General features: G+C 43.7%; 1 protein-coding gene across 1 annotated transcript; it reads left to right on the top strand.

The window, feature by feature from the left end:
- Positions 1-7,097: 7,097 nt before the first annotated feature.
- LOC138686629 (uncharacterized) lies at positions 7,098-8,603 on the top strand. The gene is given in 4 exon segments (XM_069790723.1): positions 7,098-7,386; positions 7,389-7,520; positions 7,523-8,293; positions 8,296-8,603. Coding segments are annotated over 4 exon segments (1,455 nt in total). The 5' UTR covers positions 7,098-7,142.
- Positions 8,604-25,862: the final 17,259 nt, after the last annotated feature.

The following is a 25,862-nucleotide window of genomic DNA, read 5'->3' as shown; positions in this document are numbered from 1 at the left end:
ATGATCACATTAGGTACTTTTAAAGGAACAAAACCTATCTCAATAAATGGAATTTCTGTAGTCCACTTGCACTCCAGTATTACCTTGCTGAAAAAGGATGGAATATTTGGTAGCAGGAGAAGTAACCATATGCCAAACTATAGTCTAACCTCAGTAAAAAGACCCCTTGGGATCTGGATGAAAATTTTTCATACTGGGCCATGCTCCACTATAGTAATGCTTGATGATTTGCTTCTGCATAATACTAATACTACATACTACTACTAATAAAAGAAATAGAGGTATGGAGCAAAAAGAAATATCCATTTGGGGCATTTCAGATATGTCTCTGGAAATTGCTTCCTCTGTTTAACACTGAAAAACATTTTTAAATGATGGAAAGGGAAAATGTTTTTATATTGACCAAGTGGCTGGAAGCTGAATTGTCAGCAAGTGCCTTTAATGAGCTCAAGAGGATAACAGGATATCAAACACAAGCAAATACCTTATTTTTGCTCTCGTAAGGCTGTTTATGACTGGAGAAATAGTTCTTCATGTTGTCATTGTTGTAGAAGGAAAATCATTATACTCAAAGTTTAATGCAATACAGGTACAGTGAAGGTGCAATGTCAAATGATGCCGCTTGCAATTACCTCCTCCATAAAAGCATTGGCCCACATTCCTTGCCCTTACCAGCTTGAAGTAGCTGAAGCAGAAATAAGGAAAAAATAAAATGAGGTAATTTTTTTATACATTCCATGTGCTTGTATAGTATTTGCGTGTGTATGTTTATAAATACGTACAAACACAGACACCTCTATATACACAGACACACAGACTCAAAACCACACCTTCCACATTAAAGAAAATTTTTAATAAAAGCATCTTCTACCTGAGTACTGACCTAAGACTTAATTTCTGAGAATATCTTATTACATTCTGAAATCTGACACATTGTGTAGCTGGAAAGAAATGTTATTATTTTGTCCATAGGCCATTCAGACTTAGGTGAATTTATCATAATACCCCCTATCTAGCAAAATATATAAGCACAGGAGTAGTACTACTCAACTTGCTGCTTCTAAGATAAACTAAGCAAGTGCTTAGTTTACACTTACAGGAGCCCATAAATAATTTCAATTGCTTAAACTATAATAAGGTCTTGAGGCTTTGTTCTGGCCTGCCAGATTCATGGTGTGTAGCTCTGGACTGACCTGTTTTGTCACCTCCAAAATAGCGATTTCCCATCAGAAATTACACCATATGCATTGCCAGGAGACTAACTCAGATTACCAAAAACCAATTTAAATTCTCTTTCAGATGAAATTCATAAATGTCCCTGAAGGATCATTTCAGTAGCACTTGCATGAATATAACAGGAAAACATGTCTTTATTAATGGTTTATAATCATACATAGACAGAATCTTTACTGGATAGAAAGATCACTTGGGAAGGAGATAAGGAGACAGTAATCAGTTGTAATAACAGCTCTGTAATAACCACCACTACTGTTTTTTCCGTATTCATTTTTCCATTTCACAAGTTGATTCAAACTCTGCTTTGCTTGCAGCTAGTACTGGAGTATCTGCTCTTTTTCCTACCTTGCGTTATTTGCTTGCTGCTCTAAAATGTTGCTTCCTGACACTTCGAAATAAATGGTTTTTCTAGACATATAAGATGAAAATGTTTTACTGGCAGTGGGTCCTGTTCCTTAACCTGTCCATTCCTTACTATCTTTTTTCACTTTATTTTGCATCAGGCATTCCTTCTCAATATCTCTACTAAATTTCAGTTCATAGAAGAGAAAAAATAATTTCTGTAGTTAGTCTCACTGCCTTGTGCCTATTTGCTCTTTTCTATTCCATTAATCTTGTGTTTAACACATAGGCTTTCAGTAGAAGTTCTGAGTGGAAGGATTTCCTGTTTTGTATTCATTAGTGACACTGTACTCAGTAGTAATTTTCTATGGAAACTCAATGACTTCCCTTTATTGGGAACTACATTCACTTTGCTACATTCAGATGAGTTTTCGTCCATGACAGAATGAAGGGTCAGGAAAACAAAATTGCAGTTCAGTGTCTGAATGATATGTTTCCATTTTATAGAGCTGAAGTCATAACTGGCGGCTACTTGGCCATTGCATGATAGATCTAATGGATGTGGAAAATGAATGGTTCATTCTTCTTTTCTGTTTTCCCAAGAGGACAAATTTGAAACACATTGTAGAAACAGTATGAAAATGTTGCTTGTGCTGCATTTGCTATTAGGAGAAGCGTTGTCATAATTGAGATATATCTCTGAGCACTAACATTTTCCTGAAGATTGACTGCATGTGAACATGAGCTCCAACCTGTCGGTGTAACTTGAAGCTACTGTGTAGTTGCCCTTTACTCAATCTCCACGTGAGAAGCACATATCTGATTATGTCTTATGAGTTAAGGGCTAGAGGCAGTTGTTTGGGGCTCCTCTGCTTTGTTTTTAATCAAAGCTTACTGAGAATGTAGCCTTCTCTTGCTCCTTTCAATATGCCTCTGACTCATCTTTCCATTTAGCCAGACCTCCTTCAATCTAAATCGTGCTTCTTACTGTTGCTGGGCAACCCTGCAGTCGCAGTGCCTCTGCATTAAGCAATACCATTGGTAACCCTTTTCCTCTTACATTATGTTTTTCACAGAAGAAATAGACACAACATAAAATGCATTATGCCTTGGGATAAGCAGGTTACCCTGGTGGACATGGAAAAGTTTCTTTGTATTCAATCCTTACTTCTCCCCAGTTTGACATTAGCATTTGATTGCCTAGCACTAACATCTGCATTCAGGTTAACTAGGGGTCACTGCTGGGAATGACCCCCAGTCGTGACCGCTAGTCATTCCTTTGTGGCAGGAAATTCGTGTTATAGCCAGCAGCCTTTGTCTCAGCATTTCTGAGACAACTGTGTTTAAGAGGCTTTGTGATAAGCCACCATCAAAACAGACTGAATTGGACTGAAAAGAAAGCTTTTGACACTGTTTTCAGTTTTCAGCCATAAGACATATTGCTGAGTAATACTAGAGGAAAATTTGCACCAGTATTTAAATATTTGTGTTAGTGTTAGAAATAATTGTAATTGTTAATATCCTGCAACCTCAGGCAGTTTTCCATGCCTCAGAGCATTTGTTAACCTGGGAATAAAACACATGCTCCATATCTGAAGAAATTGCTCTAAGGTATGTAATGGGAATAGGTACTCATCTTGGGATACCTCCTCACAACTTCTGATTGCCAGTTTTGGCTGGATCAGTGCTCCTGTGGGGCTACTACAGTGGCAGTGCTGAGCATCTATGCTATCTTTCAAGTAGTGGAAGTAACACTGATTTTTGCTGACATCTAAACTCATCTTTCTGCAATCATAAATCTTGGATCAATTTTAATGATTCCAGTAAATTGGTTAATCATTGTTTGACAGGAAAATTGACTACTCCCTCCTTTCACTATTCCAGAATGTTCTCACTCCAGCCATTGCCAATTCTCACATATAATTTTCTACAATATTTTCTACAACTTCTTAGATATGAAATATTTAGAACTTTTTCAGTATATCCACAATATACTCCATTAGTAGCATTTTAAAATATACAGTTTCAACTATGATGCAGTTTGCAGGTATTCTATAGAGCTAAGGACATTACAGTGTATATAGTGCATCAAAAAGCCTATCGTATCTCCAATGAACACAATCCAATCCATTTTTCTATACAGTTCCATGTGAAAAACCGAGATCATAATTTTGTGAAGCAATTCAATAATCAATTTGCAGTGCAGTTTACTGCATGACTCATTGATCTTTTCCTTCTTGAACTCCAATTTAAAATGAGCCTAGGCAACAGTGACTAAATAGTCCATCTGATAACTGGTCTTTTAAGAGCTCCATAGAAGGTACCTAGCAAATATAACTTCAAAGTCCACAAACTCTAAGGAAATATGTGTTTAGAAATTCTGAACAGACCTGGAACTTGGGGGAGGGGGTGTGGGGGGTAAAAAAGAAAAAAAAAAAGTATATTTGACATACAGATGAGGAATGAGAAATCAGTTCCCCTTAAAACTGTTCTAACGTACAGAGCAACAATGATATTCCGCATTTCAAGTGTATCTATGCTTTGCGAAATCTGCTAGCATTGTATGAAGAATGATTGATTTGATGTAATTTGAAAGTACAAATATTCTAGTTGTGATAATTTGTTATTTCCTGATCAACTGATTCAAATGAAACATGTTGTATAATTCTGTCAGATTTATTACTGGTTAAATTTCATTAATTGAATTTTTCTGATGTAAGCCAAGTCTTGATTGAATCACTCTGTGAGAACATAACAGGACTAGCATGGATTTTTATTTTTCTTACAGTAGTTCAGTTACTTTGCCTGTTTATTCTTTCAGTGTCTCGTGCCATTAATATTGCTTGACCAAACAGGCCAGTGATATTTTCCCTCTTGTTATGATTTAATTAACCCAGTAGTAGAAATCTAGTACCTGTTATGAATGTTTTGTTAGAACTCTAATTTTCTAACAGGATTTTTTTTAATGTGTTTTTTGTTTGTTGGTTTGGCTTTTTGGTAGGTTTTTGTTGGTTTTTTTTTTAAAGTGGAAGAGTATGAGGAGAATATTTCCATGACACAAATAGGCCAAGATGGATAAGATATCTAGCAACTACCAGCAGTTGGAGCCAAGACTAAAATGTCACATAGAAAGGACCAAGAAAATGGAAAAAAGACAATTGGGTTAAGAGAGTAAAATCTGAAATTAGGAAAAGGGAGTCTCTACAGAAGTAAACTTTTCAAACAATTAAAAAAGGTTTAGATAAACATTTTACTTAAAAACACTCATACAAAATGAATTTGCCTAACTGCTCCAAGTACTAACAGCTGAATGAAGGAATGTCAAGTGGTTAGGGTGCTTCTCCCAGAACAGGGAAATCCTGGCTTCAGTCTTTGACATGATCATTGGTTTCCTGTGTTTTAATCTGTTTCATTCTATAAAGGGAAGGTAGCAATACATATTTTTCCTCAAAATAAATAATACAAAATAAAATAAATGTATTTATGACTGTGAGGTTTTTAGGTACTGAACTTACAGGATTACTGCTTATAATGAGTATAGTGTGGTAGAAAGATTTGCTGTCCAACTTGCACTGAGAGAAATGAGAATACCACTGATTTCAATATGATTTTGGAATAAGAACATTTTCCATGAATATGCATAAAGCAACAGTAATCTTCTGATTTTTATTTTAATTTTGTTTTGATATTCAAATAGTTGTGAGATGTTTAATAAAAATAATATATGGATATACATATTTACTAGGCTTAACTTTTTATATCTCTTTGATGAGCGACTTAGAAATAAACTCTCAAATATGTAGCTAGGACTATTTGCAATATTCTGTATGCCAACTGTAAATATAAGAATATCAATGATTTATTAAAAAGCTACCAATGAGGGAGAGTTGTTAGAGTAGGAGGCTAAGCAAGAATCAATGATTATGACCTGATTATATTTGTAATCAACACAGAAAAGGCAGTCTGTACTTATAATATTATATATCAATATTAGTCCTTCAGATAGGTTAGAATCCCACTTTCATGGGAAATTAGAAATGAAAATTATCAAAAGGGAAAAAGAATCTGAATAAAACTGAACTTTACTGAAACCATTAGAAACAACTTAGGAGAGCTGGCTGTGTTTTTCAAAGGAGAGTAGTATGCTCTTGGTTTCTGTAAAGTTTCATGCAACTCTGTTTAGTTTCTTCAAAGGACATGGACCTGTTGCAGTGAGTCCAGAGCAGGGCCACAAAGATGCTCAGAGGGCTGGAGCACCTCTCCTATGAAGACAGGCTGAGAGAGTTGGGGTTGTTCAGCCTGGAGAAGAGAAGGCTCCAGGGACATCTTATAGCAGCCTTCCAGTACCTAAAGGGGCCTACAGAAAAGCTGGGGAGGGACTTTTTACAGAGGCATGTAGTGATAGGACAAGGGGTCATGGCTTTAAACTGAAAGAGGGTAGATTTAGATTAGATGTAAGGAAAAAATTCTTTACTGTGAGGGTGGTGAGGCACTGGACCAGGTTGCCCAGAGAAGTTGTGGATGCCCCATCCCTGGCAGTGTTCAAGGCCAGGTTGGATGGGGCTTTGAGTAACCTGGTCTAGTGGAAGGTGTCCCTGCCCAAGGCAGGGGGTTTGAACTAGATGATCTTTAATGTCCCTTCCAACCCAAACCATTCTATGATTCTATTTAGTATCACTTTGTAAGAGACTGTGTTGGTTTGCTGACACGACATTGCTGCTGCCTCAACATCCTGTTGCTGCAGGGGGGTGTACGCACATGATGTCCCTGAAGAAAGACACCGCATCCGCGACTGCCGAGCTGTGCCTGCCCACAAGTAAAGGTGAGAAACCACCAGGAGCACCTGGGCGTGCGCCCATAGAAGAACAGGAGGCGGCACACAGAATAATGAGTTCGGAGAAATGGGTGGACTTTTCTGAGAAATCATGGGGACTGGAACAATAAAAAAGAACTGCGTACTACCCTCCGGCGCGCGAGTGAAAAAACCTGGACTCTGGAGGACACCAAAAAAGACGGTAACATCTGGGAAGGCACTGGACTGTGGGCTGAGGAACCCGACCCCCCGTCACCGGTGTTGGAAGCGACTCAGCGGGACGTTGCTGGCTTCATGGTGGTGGTAACTAGTCTTGCTACCTCTTCTCTGTTCTCTTGCTTAGGTCTGCCTCTTTTCCTTTTTCCTCACTTTGTTCTATCGCAGTTATTGGTTGGTGTAGGAAAATAAAAGTTGTAAAGTTGTACAGCATTTGACCTCGTTTGTGTCTTAATCTCGCTCTCGGGATCATTTAGCAACCCTCCCTGATATTGGGTCGGGACATTTTAATTGGTGTCAGAAGTGGGATCCCTAGAGATGAGAGTGCTGTACTACTTTGTTGTTGAAGTTTGGTGTTAGTGTGTAGTTTTGAAGTTTTTGCTCTTGAGAGTGAGAAGGGGGAAATTCGGAACTATTGTGAGATCCTCTCAAGACGTTGCCCTCTTCTAGTGGTGTTGATCTGTGACTGGACAGTGTGTCCTTCTGAGAGGGAGACCCTCTCAGAGCGCTGACCCCTTGATTTGTGTTAGAGAAAATGGATGCTTGGGAAACTGTTGATGTTTGTGATTCTGCGCCCTCACGGGTTGAAGGAATAGAGAAACTATATGATCTTTTAGAGGACTATCGATCTTGCCCCTCAGTCCAGGGACAAGATTGGGCGAAAAACCACTGGTTTCAACCACAGAGTGTGGTGGATCGGGTAAGAATCTTAGAGAAGGAAGCTAAGGTTAAGAAAGGGAAAGGAAAAGCTATAATTTGTGCGGTGCTGGGAGCGAGTCTCCAGCCGCGATGGAAGAGAGGAAGCAGAAGTCTGGTCAGAGTGATATGATCAGAAGTCTGCAGGAACAATTGCAAGAAAGCAAACAGTTGCTGGAGGAGGAAAGGAACCTTGTTAAGGTTTTAATGAAAGAATTGAAGAAGCAAATGATGAGAGAGAGGCGGAGGTAGAAACGCCGCCTGCGGAGAAAAGGACACAGCAAATCTACCCTCAGAGGGTTTTGCAAAGGGCAAAGGAGACCGTAGAGAGTCCCCCCCATGTGTGTCCAGTGATTAAAACAGAGTATATATATGAGGACAGTAGCGATGATTGTCCTCAGGTTATCACTAAAGAAACCCCATATACAGCAACTGAATTAGCAAAATTGAGGAAAGATTTTTCAAGGATGGCAAAGGAATCTGAGACAGAGTACATGTGGAGAGTGTCTTTGACGGGAGGAGATGGAATCTTGTTGTTAGAGAAAGAAGCAGAAGGATATTGGGGTCCAGGTGTGTTTCTAACAACTGACGATTACCGGGCCCCATGGTCACTGACTCAGAGAGCTGCGTATTGGGCTGGAGGGCTGAACCCGATGGAAAAGGGAGATCCCCTTGCCATAACTGGCACGGTGGATCAGCTGGTGGAAAGTGTACAAAAGGCGGCATGTATCCAGATGATGTATGACCGAGAGCTCAAGCCCGATCAGGGCTCCCCGATGATGCTGCCTGTGGACCCAGAGAGGATGAATATTCTGATACGGGGGCTCCCCGACTCCCTGAGACCAGTTGGGATCCAACTGCGACGGACAATTCTAAACACCCTCAATGGAGAAAGGACTAGGTCCACCCTGGAGGGAAAGATGTCCCCTGACCATCGGCGGCCAGGGAGAAAAGTATGGACATGGGGAAAGATAGCTCAGGAATTGATTGACTTGGGAGAAAATTTGGCCCTGTTAGTGGACCGCCTCAGAGAACTGAAAACAAGATCATACGGCGACTTAGTGGGCGGCTACCAGCCCCTGGAAGACAGAGACCCCTAAATCGACAGGGACTGTGGCAACTAGGGCTTCAGAAAGGCATTCCCCGGGACTTGATGGATGGGCTCTCGACCCAAAGGTTGGAAGAGCTTGTGCAGAACTGGTCAGGGCAAAAGGCTGTTTCCAAACCAACCCCTAGTGCTCCACCCTTGATAAACCCTGAGGACAAGTCAACTAAAGAGGAGAAGGTGGCGGGAAACTAGATCCTCCGCTCCCTGAAGGTGAGGGGGGAGACAGAGGGTGGATGTTTATTTGACAACTCACCTGCAATACAAAAGGAGATTTACTGATTACTATTGCTGTAGGACCAAAGAAAAGACCGGTGACCTTTTTAGTTGATACTGGGGCACAAATTACTGCGCTAAGGCGGACTGAAGCAGAACAATGTGGGATTTCGGCCCCATCTAAAAATCTGATTGTCTTAAATGCCTTTGGAAAAACACAATCTGTGCCCATGACTCCGGCAAGCCTATGGTTGCCAGGGGAGGAAAATCCGGTCAATACCATGGTGGCCATAGGATCTTTCCAGATGAACCTTTTAGGTATAGATGTTTTGAAGGGTAGACAGTGGCGTGACACCCAGGGAAACTCATGGTCTTTTGGTGTCCCTCAAATTAGGCAATTGGTCGAAACATCCGGCATGGAGGTGCGTCTATTGCAAGCGGCACCTACCCTTCCCCCTTCCAAATTGACAAATGTTAAACGCTATCCAGTGCCTCTAGGAGCAAGAGAAGGAATTACGCCAGTTCTGGAGGATTTAAAGAAACAAGGGGTTGTAGTTCCTACTCACTCCCCCTTCAACTCCCCAGTATGGCCAGTCCGAAAACCAAATGGCAAATGGAGATTGACAGTAGATTACAGGAGGCTCAATGCCAACACAGGTGCACTGACAGCTGCTGTGCCAAACATTGCTGAATTGATTGCTGCCATTCAGGAACAATCCCACCTTGTCATGGCAACAATTGATATTAAGGTTATGGTTTTTATGGTCCCTTTACAACCTGAGGACCAGGATCGCTTTGACTTCACCTGGGAAGGACAACAGTACACCTTTACACGACTGCCCCAAGGATACAAGCACTCCCCCATGCTGGCTCACCATGCTCTAGCACGAGAGTTGGAAACAATTCCCATAAAAGTAGAGGTAAAGATCTATCAATATATAGATGATGTGCTCATAGGAGGAAAGCAGGTAGAAGAAGTTAGAGAAACCCAGAACGACATCATCACCCATCTGGAAAGTATAGGGTTGACAATTCCACCTGAGAAAATCCAAACCCCTTCAAGCGAGGTAAAATTTTTAGGAATCTGGTGGAAAGGAGGCATGACGTGTATCCCACTGGATACCCTTTCCTCTCTCGATCAGATCCACATGCCAGAGTCAAAGAAAGACTTACAGCATGCACTAGGATTGCTTGTGTTTTGGAGAAAACACATTCCTGACTTTTCAATTATTGCTAGAACTCTGTATGACTTGTTGCGAAAGAGAGCTCAGTGGGAATGGACTCAGGTCCATGACGAAGCTTTACATTTGTTGGCATTTGAAGCGAATGCCTATCAGGCTCTTGGTCCCATTCACCCAACAGATCCGGTTCAAATTGAGTGGGGATTTGCCGAGACTGGACTGTCGATCCATTTGTGGCAAAAGGGTCCAGAGGGACCTGTTCGGCCCATTGGGTTTTATTCTCGTAGCTTTAAAGATGCTGAAAAAAGGTATACAACTTGGGAAAAGGGTCTATTTGTAGTTAGTCTAGCTCTGAGAGAAGCCAAACGGACCATCCGGCAACAATCTATAGTGCTCAGAGGTCCATTTAAAGTGATCAAAGCAGTTTTGGCAGGAACTCCACCCCCTGACGGGGTGGCCCAGAGAGCCTCTGTGCGAAAGTGGTATGCACAGATAGAACACTACTGTGAAATCTTCTCCGTATCAGAAGGAGCCGCAAAAGTGTTAAATATACAAGACGAGGTAAACCCAGATAAAGATTCCTCCGAGCTTTTGCCTGTCATAGAAGTAGCTCCTCCGTTTTCTGGATAATTGCAAAACGTCTGGTTCACGGATGCCTCGTCGAAGCGAGAGGGAAAAATTTCGAAATATCAAGCTGTGGCACTTCGAGTAGATACCGAGGAACAGATCATTACCTAGGGGATAGGTAGTGCACAAGTAGGAGAACTAATTGCTGTGTGGAGCATCTTCCAGCACGAGGCTCAGTCTGCTTCTTCTGTCTATATCTATACTGATTCTTATGCTGTGTTTAAGGGCTGCACTGAGTGGCTTCCATTCTGGGAACAAAACGGGTGGGAGGTCAACAGGATACCTGTATGGCAAAAGGAAAAGTGGCAAGATATTCTTGCCATTGCCAGACAAGGGAAATTTGCAGTAGCATGGGTAGCATCTCACCAACCAGATGATGCCCCGGTGAGCCAATGGAATGCTAAAGTGGATGAGCTAGCCTGGCTAGCTCTCCTACAAAACACCCAGATAGTGGAAAACTGGGAATGCCTGTTGGAATGGCTACATGTAAAACGACACCATTCGGGAGTTAAAGACCTCTACTGTGAAGCACACGCCCAAGGGTGGCCAGTTACCAGGGAAGAATGTAAAACTTGTGTGTCCTCCTGCGAACAGTGCCACGTCCGTTTGGACAGACACCCACTGGAGGGTAACCCCCTGCATTTGAGAAAAGGAAAAGGCCTATGGGAGGCTTGGCAGATCGATTATATCGGTCCCTTTCGGAGGTCGGAGGGAAAATACTATATACTGGTAGGTGTAGAGATAGTATCTGGACTAGTACAAGCTAAAGCATGTGCTAAGGCAACAGGAGAAAGCACAATAAAAGCTCTAAAAGAATGGTTTGGAATTTTTCCCAAACCACAGTCAATCCAATCAGATAATGGCTCACATTTCACAGCCAAAGTAGTCCAGGAATGGGCAGCCCAGGAGGGAATTTCGTGGGTGTTCCATACTCCGTATTATCCACAAGCAAATGGAATTGTGGAAAGAACAAATGGTCTGCTAAAACGCTTTCTCAAGCCGCACAAGCCAGGATGGGCTGAGAGAGTGTGGGATGCAGTGACCAGCGTGAATAGTCGCTGGGGAGTAAATGGATGTCCAAAGATCACTGCATTTTGTCCAAAAGCTCCAACAATCATGCCAGCCCCGCATGGTCCTGACCACCCCAGCAACCCATCTCGTTTCCCAGGACAACTTGTCCTGGTCAAACTTCCCACAGTGGACACCGTGCCTCTGGTGTTGGACACACCCCTTAACAAATAGACCTGGAAAGCAAAAGATGCCTGCGGAAAAATTCATAAGATTCATACTAGATGGATTGTCCCCTCTTTCTAACCCGAGGAGCGAATTTGTTTCTGATTCATTTTCAGGGAGAAGCAAGTGAGACAGACGTGCCCGCAGAAGAAGAGAAGCAGACACGATGTTATTTCTAATTATGTTATGCTGGAGATTTATCTATGAAGGTGGAGGGAAGCCAATTCCCCCACCTCCCCTTATCCCGTATGATTCCTATAAGGATAACGAATCTGTTTTGTTAGAAACTAGCCCATGTCCCCATTCAAACATGAAATGTTTGGGACGGTGATCTATGGCCTTGATTACCTGGAGCACCATGGGTAAAACAGCTTCTGTTTTATCTGTTATGTGCATTTGTTGCTTTGATGTTTGTGCCATGTGCTATTCCTTGTTTTATTCAATTAATCCAACATGTCGTATCAAATATGCAATTTGTACCTGTGGCTTCGCCTGATGGTGCAAAACAGATTCGTGTCATTCGCCAATCAAAGCGCGCGACTGTATCAATTGTTTAGGCACATGCGCTCTGTGCTGGGACGTGGAACTGCGTAAACAACCCCTCGCACTCAGGTTAGTCAGACCACCATTTTAGCTCCGCAGTTAGTCAAAATGTATATTTTCCTTATAGTTAACCTCGCGACAGTTACTTTGTTAGTTATTGCTATATGTATGTCTTGGTCTTGTAAGTGTCCCGGGTGGTTTTGGAATTTTGTGGCGGTTGTTTTGTTGGCCTTTGCTATGTTTTTCCTTGTTGTATGCATGTGTTGGGTTTGTAACGGTCCGCGTCAACCATCTTGTAATTGTACTTGTTCGTATGGACAACCACCTTCTCCCCCTCCCCATTCCGAAAGACCAGGAACACCCTCCTTAGGCCCGGACGAGACTACCTTTTAGTAGACATTGTTATCATTGTTGTTCTCTTATTATGTGTTTAGGTAAAATAGTGGTTAAACATTGTTATATAAGGTTATGGTTTATTTGTTTAAATTTGGCCCAAAATAAGGAACAGCTTTCCCGCTGCGCATGCGGACTCTACCAGCAAACCGCGTGGACTGAGACCATTTTGTAGCATACGCCGGCAAAATGACGGAGTATGACTACGTGTTTGCGTTGATCCCAATTTATTATATAGCCTTTGCATTAATAACGGTTATCTTAATTGTTTTGTTAATACTTCTTTTTTGTCCTTGTAGCTGTTCACCATGTGAATAACCATTGGGGTTTTTTTATTGACTTTTTGTAACCCTGAGATTATGCTTTAGTATTGTAGAGTCAGTTGAATTTATAATAGTCAATTGTTATGGTATGTTAAGTAGATGATGTTAGTTGTTGGATAAGATAATTGTTAAATGTGTTTTAATGTTGTAGAGTTGGTTAAGTTTAGAATAAAAGTTGATGTTAAATAGATGTTGCTAGTTATTAGATATTGTTGTTTGACCTATTTAGAAATGTTATAAGAAAATTGTCATGATATCATTAATCATGTATATTGTTGCATAATGTAGAAGTATTGTAGTAGCCTTAAAAAGCCAAATCATTTTATTTTGACCTTTGGTTTTTATTTTTGTTTTATTATGGAGATTTGTTAACTTGGTTATATCGTTGTAGCATGCACCTTTTCCCTCTTTCTCTCTCCCTATACCTTTACTTTCTACGCCACCACGAGGACAGCAATGCCGAGCCACGGGGTGGATGTAAGAGACTGTGTTGGTTTGCTGACATGACATTGCTGCTGCCTCGACATCCTGTTGCTGCAGGGGGGTGTACGCACATGATGTCTCCGAAGAAAGCCACCGCATCCGCGACTGCCGAGCTGTGCCTGCCCACAAGTAAAGGTGAGAAACCACCAGGAGCACCTGGGCGTGCGCCCATAGAAGAACAGGGGGCGGCACACAGAATAATGAGTTCGGAGAAATGGGTGGACTTTTCTGAGAAATCATGGGGACTGGAACAATAAAAAAGAACTGCGTACTACCCTCCGGTGCGCGAGTGAAAAAACCTGGACTCTGGAGGACACCAAAAAAGACGGTAACATCTGGGAAGGCACTGGACTGTGGGCTGAGGAACCCGACCCCCCGTCACCGGTGTTGGAAGCGACTCAGCGGGACGTTGCTGGCTTCATGGTGGTGGTAACTAGTCTTGCTACCTCTTCTCTGTTCTCTTGCTTAGGTCTGCCTCTTTTCCTTTTTCCTCACTTTGTTCTATCGCAGTTATTGGTTGGTGTAGGAAAATAAAAGTTGTAAAGTTGTACAGCATTTGACCTCGTTTGTGTCTTAATCTCGCTCTCGGGATCATTTAGCAACCCTCCCCGATACTGGGTCGGGACACACTTTCACAGTCACTTTTTTTAAAACACAGCTATTTGAGGCCTGAGAACATCAAACTATAATGTCAAAGAATGATGACTAGCAAGTTGGCATTCTTCTTCCCTGTTTTAAACCTGGTCTCTTCACTTTGTTGGCCTGCAGCACATTAATAGGAGAGTACTACCTTGTGACATCTGAGAATTTGTCTTTTAATGTCATAACCACTATAGTTTTGGGACTTTTTTGTATTTGGACTAATGGTTAAGCTGTTCTATTCTTTGTTTTCTTAATTCTTCTTAAAAAACTTAACCTACTCATTGGTGAACCTTAGCTCTTTATACAGTTCTACCAACACTGCCTCTGAAACTCTGCAGGAAACTGAGTATATCTATGGCTTACATGGCATCTAATAAGAACTCATTGCAAATGTACAAACTATTATCCAAGTATTCCATACTACTGTGCAAATATTAATAAATGAAGCTTTGTGACATTCAAATGTCATACAGACAGTTGGTGGTACAGGAATGTTCAAGCAAATGAGTAATCTCAGATTGTGATACTGCATAGTTCTAATTATAAAACATCCTTATTATTTTCTGTAACATTTCATGATATAATAGAATTTGGAGAATGACTGTATCAAGAGCATGACATTTACTGAAGTGAATAAGCTTTTTATATGTGAAGTAATTTCACTGCAGGTTATTGTGCAAAACAGAAACTTCAGAAGCAGAGACAGTTAATTTCTTTGATATACTATCAATCTAAATTATTTTATTAATTTATGATCTTTCCACATTGGTATCCTTATTCAAATGAAAAATAAAATATACAGCTCTTTCTACAATCTCATGTTTTGTCCTCTTTATGTTATGGACTCATGTGGGTTTGAGTTCTTGAGTGCCATTTTGCTTTGTCTATGTTACAAATGTTTTGTCAGGTTATGTTTATTCTTATGTCACTCGGCCCTATTGGTTCACATGTAATTAGTAAAGGATACATATTGTATGACTTTAAGGAATTAACACATGATGTTCGTAAGAATTTTTGTGCAGTTGTGGTGAGTTGATTTTAGCTAGCTGCCAGACACCGACCCAGCCACTCTCTTACTCTCCCCTCAACAGAACAGGGGGAGAAAATAAGATGAAAAAGCTCATGAGTCAAGATAAAGACGTGGAGATCACTTACCAATTACCATCGTGGGCAAAACAACATGACCTGGGGAAAATTAATCTACTTTATTGCCAATTAAAAATAGAGTTGGATGGTGAGAAACAGACAAAACTAAATCACCTTCCTCCCACACCCCCTTTCCCAGGCTCAACTTCACTCCTTCACTCCCAGCTCTTCTACCTCCTTCCCACTGAGGGATGCAGGGGTGATGGGGAATAGGGGCTTGCAATCAGTCTATAATAGCTCCTCTTTGCTGCTCCTTCCTCCTCATGCTTTTCCCTTGCTCAAGTGTGCGTCCTTTCCATTTGCTACAGTTCTACTGGATAAACCTGCTCCCATGTGGTGTCTTCATAGACTGTAGTTGCTTTCTAACTGTATACAGTTTAACTTGTGTCTTCTGAAATGCATAAGGCATAGAAATTACTTCTACAGATTGCTGCAGCTGCAGGTGGACTAGATGATCTTTGTAGGTCCCTTCCAATTGAACTATTCTATTCTATTCAGCTATTGCACTGATGTGCTATGCTATTGTTTCCTTATTTTTTTAGAGTCAATTTCTGGGATGCTTATTTACAATAAATAACATTTTGGTGTATAGTATATCATAGAATCATAGAATGGTTTGGGTTGGAAGGGACATTAAAGATCATCTAGTTCAAACCCCCTGCCTTGGGCAGGGACACCTTCCACTAGACCAGGTTACTCAAAGCCCCATCCAACCTGGCCTTGAACACTGCCAGGGATGGGGCATCCACAACTTCTCTGGGCAACCTGGTCCAGTGCCTCACCACCCTCACAGTAAAGAATTTTTTCCTTACATCTAATCTAAATCTACCCTCTTTCAGTTTAAAGCCATGACCCCTTGTCCTATCACTACATGCCTCTGTAAAAAGTCCCTCCCCAGCTTTTCTGTAGGCCCCTTTAGGTACTGGAAGGCTGCTATAAGATGTCCCTGGAGCCTTCTCTTCTCCAGGCTGAACAACCCCAACTCTCTCAGCCTGTCTTCATAGGAGAGGTGCTCCAGCCCTCTGAGCATCTTTGTGGCCCTGCTCCGGACTCACTGCAACAGGTCCATGTCTTCTGTATGCTGGGGGCCCCAGAGCTGAACACAGTACTCCAGGTGGGGTCTCACAAGAGTGGAGGAGAGGGGGAGAATCACCTCCCTCAACCTGCTGACCACACTTCTGATGTAGCCAGGATGCTATTGGCTTTCTGGGTTGGAAGCACACACTGCTGGCTCATAATCAGTTTTTCATCCCCTAATACCCCCAAGTCCTTTTCCTCAGGGCTGCTCTCAATCCACTCATCACCCAGCCTGTATTTGTGCTTGGGATTGCCCCCACCCATGTGCAGGACCTTGCACTTGGCTTTGTTGAACTTCATGAAGTTCGCATGCGCCCACTTCTCAAGCCTGTCAGGGTCCCTCTGGATGGCATCCCTTCCCTCCAGCACGTCAACTGCGCCACAGAGCTTGGTGTCATCATTGGGAAATTTGCTGAGGATGCACTCAATCCCACTGTCCATGTCACTGACAAAGTTGTTAAACAGTGCCGGTCCCCATACTGACCCCTGAGGAATGCCACTCATCACCAGTCTCCACTTGGACATCGAGCCATTGACTGCAACTCTTTGAGTGCAACCATTCAGCCAATTCCTTATCCACCCAGTGGTCCATCCATCAAATCCACGTCTCTCCAATTTAGAGACAAGGATGTCGTGCGGGACAGTGTCAAACACTTTGCACAAGTCCAGGTCAATGACATCCATTGCTCTTCCCTTATCCACCAACGCTGTAACCCTGTAGTAGAAGGCCACCAAAACTGTCAGGCAACAATTTGCCTTTAGTGAAGCCATGTTGGCTGTCACCAATCACATCTTTATTTTCCATGTGTCCTAGCATAGTTTCCAACAGGATCTGCTCCATGGTCTTGCCGGGCACAGAGGTGAGACTGACTGGCCTGTAGTTCCCCAGGTTTTCCTTTTTTCCCTTTTTAAAAATGGGAGCTATGTTTCCCTTTTCCAGTCAGTGGAACTTCCCTGGACTGCCATGACTTCTCAAATATGAGAAGAGTGGCTTAGCCACTTCATCTGCCAGTTTCCTCAGGACCCACAGATGCATTTCATCAGGTCCCATGGACTTGTGCACCTTCAGGCTCCTTAGATGGTCTCAAACCTGATCTTCTACAGCAGGCAGTTCTTCATTCTCCCAGTTCCTGCCTTTGCCTTCTGCAACTTGGGTAGTGTGGCTGGAGCACTTGTTGATGAAGACAGAGGCAAAAAAATCATTGAGTACTCAGCCTTCTCTATATCCCAGGTAACCAGGTCTCCTGGTTCCTTCCAGAGGGGGCCCACATTTTCTCTAGTCTTCCTTTTATCACTGATGTACCTATAGTAGCTTTTCTTGTTGCCCTTATGTCCCTGACTAGATTTAATTCTATCAGGGCTTTAGCTTTCCTAACCTGATCCCTGGCTGTTCGGACAATTTCTCTGTATTTCTCCCAGGCTACCTGTCCTTGCTTCCACCCTCTGTAGGCTTCCTTTTTGTGTTTGTTTGTCCAGGAGCACCTTGTTCATTCACACAGGGCTCCTGGAGTTTTTGCTTGACTCCCTGACCAAGCAGATCCCTGAAGAGGCCAAAGTCTGTTCTCCTGAACTCCAGGGTAACGACCTTGCTGTGCACCCTCCTCACTGCCCTAAGGATCTTGAACTCCACCATTTCATGGTCATTATAGCCAAAGCTGCCCTTGAGCTTCACATTCCCCACCAGCCCCTCCTTGTTGGTGAAAACAAGCTCCAGCATAGCACCTCTCCTCATTGGCTACTCCATCACTTGGGGAAGGTCGTTATCATTAATGCATTCCAGGAATCTCCTGGATTGCTTATGCCCTGCCGTGTTGTCCCTCCAACAGATATCAGAGTGGTTGAAGTCCCCCATGAGGACCAGGGCTTGTGAACATGAGGCTGCTCCTATCTGTCTATAGAAGGTGTCACCCACTTGGTGTTCCTGGTTGGGTGGCTGTCCTGGTTTCATCTGGGATGTAGTTAACTGTCTTCCTAGTAGCTGGTACAGTGCTATGTTTTGAGTTCAGTATGTGAAGAATGTTGATAACACTGATGTTTTCAGTTGTTGCTCAGTAGTGTTTAGACTACAGTCAAGGATTTTTCAGCTTCTCATGCCCAGCCAGGGCACCTGACCCAAACTGGCCAACAGTGTATTCCATACCATGTGACGTCCCATCTAGTTTAGGAACTGGGAAGTGGGGGGGGGCAGGGTTTTTCGCCGCTTGGGGACTGGCTGGGTGTCGGTCGGCGGGTGGTGAGCGATTGCCCTGTGCATCATTTGTACATTTCAATCCTTTTATTACTACTGTTGTCATTTTATTAGTGTTATCATTATCATTATTAGTCTCTTCTTTTCTGTTCTATTAAATCGTTCTTATCTCAACCCAGGAGTTTTACTTCTTTTCCTGATTTTCTCCCCCATCCCACTGGATGGGGGGGGAGTGAGTGAGCGGCTGCGTGGTGCTTAGTTGCTGGCTGGGGTTAAACCACGACAGTCCTTTTGGCGCCCAACGTGGGGCACGAAGGGTTGAGATAACGACAAACCTGACCAGAGCTTGTTAAAACAAATTTGTCCTAAGCATTCATTATGTTGATTTATGCATTCTTAGAGTTGTTGCTCTGGTTTTTAAGGCTCTGTTATGTATCACCTCGCTTGCTGTATGTAGTTCCTCTTCTACTGCTTATCATCCGTGGGAGGTGGATCAAGGTTTTCGCTTTGATGTATGGTATAACTCTGGTTTATGGTATGATAAAGTCATCAGCTGTGGGATTAATCCGGTATTTGCACTTAGCATTGTCACCTTTATACTGCGGGAGCCATCTGTGGGAAACTATTAATAATTATACCATTTACCTTTCCTCCATGGAAAACCAGTCTGTGGGTGGGGTACCTTTCTTCCCCTCTCCTTTCTCCTTCGGTCCAGTTACAATGGTGTTTGAGAATTTTGAAAAATTTGAATACTCCTGGAATGTTGGGACTAGCACGGTCCTAGCCCTACTGCTAGGAATTAGCATACTTTTGAATGTGGTTCAGCTCTCGTTTAAGGTTAAACAGCTATTTAAGAAGATCACCCAGAGATGTGCCCCAAGGCTGGATAATTATGAGTGGCAGGGTGTGTGGGGTAGTATGGGCAAATACCTAGAAAAGTGGGCACCTCCGATGTTTTGGAAATTCACCCCTGAACAAGTGCAGGATCCAGAAGAACTAGTAAAATATTTGGAAAAGGTATGCTGTCACCCCGGCAGCTCCAGAGAGATACAAATCACTGCAACGTGCTGGGGCCTGGCCCATGCCTATCGAGCCCTGTTTGACACCACTCAGTACCCTCAAGGGGAAGAGAAAGTCTCTGGACCTAACAACAAAATGGTGAGCACCGCGGCCACCCAAACCTTGGCAACGGGCGCTGCGGCCCCTCCAGCCCCGGCAAGGAGCATTGCAGGCACCCAGACCTTGGCGACTCCTGTCAAGTGTGAAGGAAAGGTACCCCTTTAAGGAAGATGTTATATGTCAATCAAGCAAGTGGACCACCATGGAAAAAGGTATTCAATATCTGAGGGAATTAGCTGTGCTAGAGACGATCCATCATGACCCGGACAACCCACAATTACCCAAAGATCCAGACGAAGTCCAATGCACACGACCCATGTGGCGGAAGTTTGTACGGAGCGCACCATCATCCTATGCCAACGCATTGGCAATAATGGCCTGGAAGGATGAAGAGGCACCGACAGTGGAGGAAGTGGCTCGCCAACTCCGTCAATACGAAGAAAATCTCTCTTCCTCCCTACAAGCCTGCATTGCAGCTGTGGAGAAGCTGTCCGAGGATGTCCAACAAATCAAAGAGGATATGTCCTACTCCACACGTGTAAGGACCAATGTCTCAGCTATTAGGAGTGAGCGCTCCTCTTCCCAAGAGAGAGAATATAGAAGGTACACACCGCGAGGTGCCCTGTGGTTTTACCTATGTGATCAGGGAGAGGACATGAGGAAATGGGACGGAAAACCTACCTCGGTCCTAAATGCACGGGTACGTGAACTGCGAGGAAAAACCACCACAAAAGGGGATTCTACCAGGAAAAATGCCGCTCCAGTTTCCAAACAGAGTAGAAGGGCTGATTTCATTTCTGATCCTCTTGAAGGGACTTCTGAGCCAATTTTACGAGAAGTGAATACTGAATACTCTAACCAGAATTAGAGGGGCCCTGCCTCCAGCCAGGTGGAGGAAAGGGATAACCGGGTCTATTGGACTGTGTGGATTCGATGGCCTGGCACGTCAGACCCACAGGAGTATAAGGCTCTAGTAGACACCGGCGCACAGTGCACCCTAATGCCATCAAGTTATAAAGGGACAGAATCCATTTGTATTTCTGGTGTGACAGGGGGATCCCAAGAATTAACTGTATTGGAAGCTGAAGTAAGCCTAACTGGAAATGAATGGCAGAAACACCCCATTGTGACTGGTCCAGAGGCTCCGTGTATCCTTGGCATAGACTATCTCAGGAGGGGGTATTTTAAGGACCCGAAGGGGTATCGATGGGCTTTTGGTATAGCTGCCTTGGAGACGGAGGGCACTGAACAGCTGTCTACCCTGCCTGGTCTCTCTCAAGACCCTTCGATTGTGGGGTTGCTCAAGGTTGAAGAACAACAAGTGCCAATTGCTACCACGACGGTGCACCGGCGGCAATATCGCACCAACCGAGACTCTCTGATTCCCATCCACAAGTTGATTCGCCAACTGGAGAGCCAAGGAGTGATCAGCAAAACCCGCTCACCCTTTAATAGTCCCATATGGCCAGTGTGGAAGTCTAATGGGGAGTGGAGACTAACAGTTGACTATCGCGGCCTGAATGAAGTTACACCACCGCTGAGTGCTGCCGTTCCAGATATGCTAGAACTTCAATACGAGCTAGAGTCAAAGGCAGCCAAGTGGTATGCCACAATTGACATTGCTAATGCGTTTTTCTCAATCCCTCTAGCAGCAGAGTGTCGTCCACAATTTGCCTTTACTTGGAGAGGTGTCCAGTACACTTGGAATCGATTGCCCCAGGGGTGGAAACACAGCCCCACCATTTGTCATGGACTAATCCAGACTGCACTGGAAAAAGGTGAAGCTCCGGAACACCTGCAATACATTGATGACATCATCGTATGGGGCAACACAGCAGAAGAAGTCTTTGAGAAAGGGAAGAAAATAATCCAAATCCTTCTGAAAGCCGGTTTTGCCATAAAAGAAAGTAAGGTCAAGGGACCTGCACAGGAGATCCAGTTTTTGGGAATAAAATGGCAAGATGGACGTCGTCAGATCCCAATGGATGTGATTAATAAAATAGCAGCTATGTCTCCCCCGACTAATAAAAAGGACACACAGGCCTTCTTAGGTGTCGTGGGGTTTTGGAGAATGCATATTCCAAATTACAGTTTGATTGTAAGCCCTCTCTATCAAGTGACCCGGAAGAAGAATGATTTTAAATGGGGCCCTGAACAACAACAAGCCTTTGAACAAATTAAACGGGAGATTGTTCATGCCGTAGCCCTTGGACCAGTCCGGACAGGACAAGATGTTAAAAATGTGCTCTATACTGCAGCTGGAGAGAATGGCCCTACCTGGAGCCTCTGGCAGAAAGCACCTGGGGAGACCCGTGGCCGACCCCTGGGGTTTTGGAGTCGAGGATATCGAGGATCCGAGGCTCGCTATACTCCAACTGAAAAAGAGATATTGGCAGCGTATGAAGGAGTTCGAGCTGCCTCAGAAGTGGTTGGTACTGAGACACAGCTCCTCTTAGCACCCCGACTACCAGTGCTGGGCTGGATGTTCAAAGGGAGGGTCTCCTCTACACATCACGCGACTGACGCCACGTGGAGTAAGTGGATCGCACTGATCACACAACGGGCTCGCATAGGAAACCCCAGTCGCCCAGGAATTTTAGAAGTAATCACGGACTGGCCAGAAGGCAAACATTTTGGAATGTCACCAGAGGAGGAGGTGGCACGTGCTGAAGAAGCCCCGCTGTATAATAAACTGCCAGAAAATGAGAGGCAATATGCCCTGTTCACTGACGGATCCTGTCGCATTGTGGGAAAGCATCGAAGGTGGAAAGCTGCTGTATGGAGTCCTACACGACAAGTTGCAGAAACTGCTGAAGGAGAGGGTGAATCGAGTCAGTTTGCAGAGGTGAAAGCCATCCAGCTAGCGTTAGATATTGCTGAAAGAGAAAAGTGGCCAGTGCTCTATCTCTATACTGACTCATGGATGGTGGCAAATGCCCTGTGGGGGTGGTTACAGCAATGGAAGCAGAGCAACTGGCAGCGCAGAGGTAAACCCATTTGGGCTGCCACGCTGTGGCAAGATATTGCGTCCCGGCTAGAGAATCTGGTTGTAAAAGTACGTCATGTAGATGCTCACGTACCCAAGGGTCGGGCCACTGAAGAACATCAAAACAACGAACAGGTGGATCAGGCTGCCAAGATTGAAGTGTCTCAGGTGGACCTGGACTGGCAACATAAGGGTGAGCTATTTATGGCTCGATGGGCCCATGATACTTCAGGCCATCAGGGAAGAGATGCAACATATAGATGGGCTCGAGATCGAGGGGTGGACCTGACCATGGACACTATCGCGCAGGTTATCCATGAATGTGAAACATGTGCTGCAATTAAGCAAGCCAAGCGGTTAAAGCCCCTGTGGTATGGAGGGCGATGGCTGAAATATAAATTTGGGGAAGCCTGGCAGATTGACTATATCACACTCCCACAAACTCGCCAAGGCAAGCGCTATGTGCTTACAATGGTGGAAGCAACCACCGGATGGCTGGAAACATATTCTGTACCCCATGCCACTGCCCGGAACACTATCCTGGGCCTTGAGAAGCAGGTCTTGTGGCGACATGGCACCCCAGAAAGAATTGAGTCAGACAATGGGACTCATTTCCGAAACAACCTCATAGACACCTGGGCCAAAGAGCACGGCATTGAGTGGGTGTATCATATCCCCTATCATGCACCAGCCTCTGGGAAAATTGAGCGATACAATGGACTGTTAAAGACTACATTGAGAGCAATGGGGGGCGGAACTTTCAAACATTGGGATACACATTTAGCAAAAGCCACCTGGTTAGTCAACACCAGAGGATCTGCCAATCGGAGTGGCCCTGCCCAATCAGAATTTTTACATACTGTAGAAGGGGATAAAGTCCCTGTAGTGCACATGAAGAACATGTTAGGGAAAACAGTCTGGGTTACTCCTGCCTCAGGCAAAGGTAAACCCATTCGTGGGATTGCTTTTGCTCAAGGGCCTGGGTGCACTTGGTGGGTGATGCGAAAAGATGGGGAAGTCCGATGTGTGCCTCAAGGGGATTTGATTTTAGGTGAAAATAGCCAGAATTAAACTGTATGATATTAGTTGCTATATAATCCTGCTACTGTATGTTATCATTACTATAATTGTTATATGCTATATCCATAGTACTATAGTAAGAATCACTTGGATCAAGCAAGAAAGAACTGTGATAAAACTGAGCAAAGCGCAGTAGAGGTGGATCCAGAACTGACTCCAGCATGCAACAATCTAACGGTGCACACCATCCTCCTGCTGCGTCAAATGTCATCTGCTCGTCACACCGCACTGAAGCCCAATTCTGCTCTACCGACTGAGAGGACTTTGCACCATCCCTCCTGCTCAGACAGACTGGTATGACAGATGGAGCCCAGAGTCAGAAACTAAATGAACTCAACAAACATTTTATGAACATAAAGAACTAAAGAACTGATATCTCTGTGTGTGTATACTTATATATATATATATATATATATCATTGTTCATATGTCTCAAAGGGATGGAAAGGTGGTGATGATTGATCAGAATGTAACTAAAGGTATGGGAACTGAGCATGACGTCAATGGTATAGAATAAGGGGTGGATACTGTCCTGGTTTCATCTGGGATGTAGTTAACTGTCTTCCTAGTAGCTGGTACAGTGCTATGTTTTGAGTTCAGTATGTGAAGAATGTTGATAACACTGATGTTTTCAGTTGTTGCTCAGTAGTGTTTAGACTACAGTCAAGGATTTTTCAGCTTCTCATGCCCAGCCAGGGCACCTGACCCAAACTGGCCAACAGTGTATTCCATACCATGTGACGTCCCATCTAGTTTAGGAACTGGGAAGTGGGGGGGGGCAGGGTTTTTCGCCGCTTGGGGACTGGCTGGGTGTCGGTCGGCGGGTGGTGAGCGATTGCCCTGTGCATCATTTGTACATTTCAATCCTTTTATTACTACTGTTGTCATTTTATTAGTGTTATCATTATCATTATTAGTCTCTTCTTTTCTGTTCTATTAAATCGTTCTTATCTCAACCCAGGAGTTTTACTTCTTTTCCTGATTTTCTCCCCCATCCCACTGGATGGGGGGGGAGTGAGTGAGCGGCTGCGTGGTGCTTAGTTGCTGGCTGGGGTTAAACCACGACAGTGGCCTGTAGCAGACCCCCACTATAGTGTCACCTGTCCCTGCCCTCCCTTTAATGCTGACCCATAAGCTCTTGGTCGGCTCCTCATCCTTCCCCGGGCAGAGTTCCATGCACTCCAGCTGGCCATTGACATAGAGGGTGACACCCCCTCCTCGTCTCCCCTGCCTGTCCTTCCTAAATAGTTTATATCCTTCCATTCCAACACTCCAGTCATAGGAGCCATCCCACCATGTCTCTGTGATGCCAGCAAGATCATAGCCCTGCAGGTGTGTGCATGCCTCTGACTCCTTTTGTTTATTCCCCATGCTACCTGTGTTTGCATAGAGGCATTTAAGTTGGGCCCCTGATGAAGCTGACTTACTGGCTGGAGGGGCTGGAATTCCTTTGTGCTGCTCTTTGGGTGCTCTCCTGCTGACCTGTGATCCCTCTCAAGGCTCTGGGCATCTATTGCTCACACTGGCATCAAACTGGTAGGGGTGGGATGGATTAAGGTTCCCCTCCCCCAGAAACTTTAGTTTGAAGTCCTCTTTAAACTAATGGATAGATATGTGCCTAAACAGGTATTTCAGTATTAGTTTCAAGTTCTTGTGCATAAGGATCATTCCTTAATGTACTAAAAGTGAGGGTTCTTTTTGCATCCTTTTTTTCAAGATTTTAGTTGTTTTTATCAAGGGTTCACAGAATTTGTTCATGAAGTGAATGACAGGGTCTGGAGTGACACTCTTGTTCAAGAGGAAAAAAAAAGATAGGCAATAGCTTGGTTTATGCGACTGAATGTTAAGTCAGCTATCTTAGACTGAAGTCATTTAATGTGTTAGGATAAAATTTCAGTTCAATGGGTTTTGACATAGACATGCACCTCTGTTTATGTATATTGCAGGATGGAGGTGGTTTTTTTTTGTTTGTTTGTTTGTTTAATTTGTAAGCAGCTTTTTGCAACTTAAGAAGTCCCATGTTGTTTTTCTTTCTTTTTCTTTCATGCTTTCAAGTATTTCCAGTGATGCTATTTCATGCATTATTTCACATGAAGGTATTTCACATGAATATCTAAAAGCAGATTAAACCTTACAATCTCCACTTGCCAATAGCAGCATATGCCTTTTCCATTCAACGTAGAAAGAATACTTGTCAAGCCAATGCTCTTATTCATCA

The sequence above is a fragment of the Haliaeetus albicilla genome, chromosome 8 (genome assembly GCF_947461875.1).
Source record: "Haliaeetus albicilla chromosome 8, bHalAlb1.1, whole genome shotgun sequence".
NCBI classification, from domain to species: domain Eukaryota; kingdom Metazoa; phylum Chordata; class Aves; order Accipitriformes; family Accipitridae; genus Haliaeetus; species Haliaeetus albicilla.
Note: the sequence above shows the minus strand (reverse complement) of the source record. Positions and strands in the feature narration are given on the sequence as shown.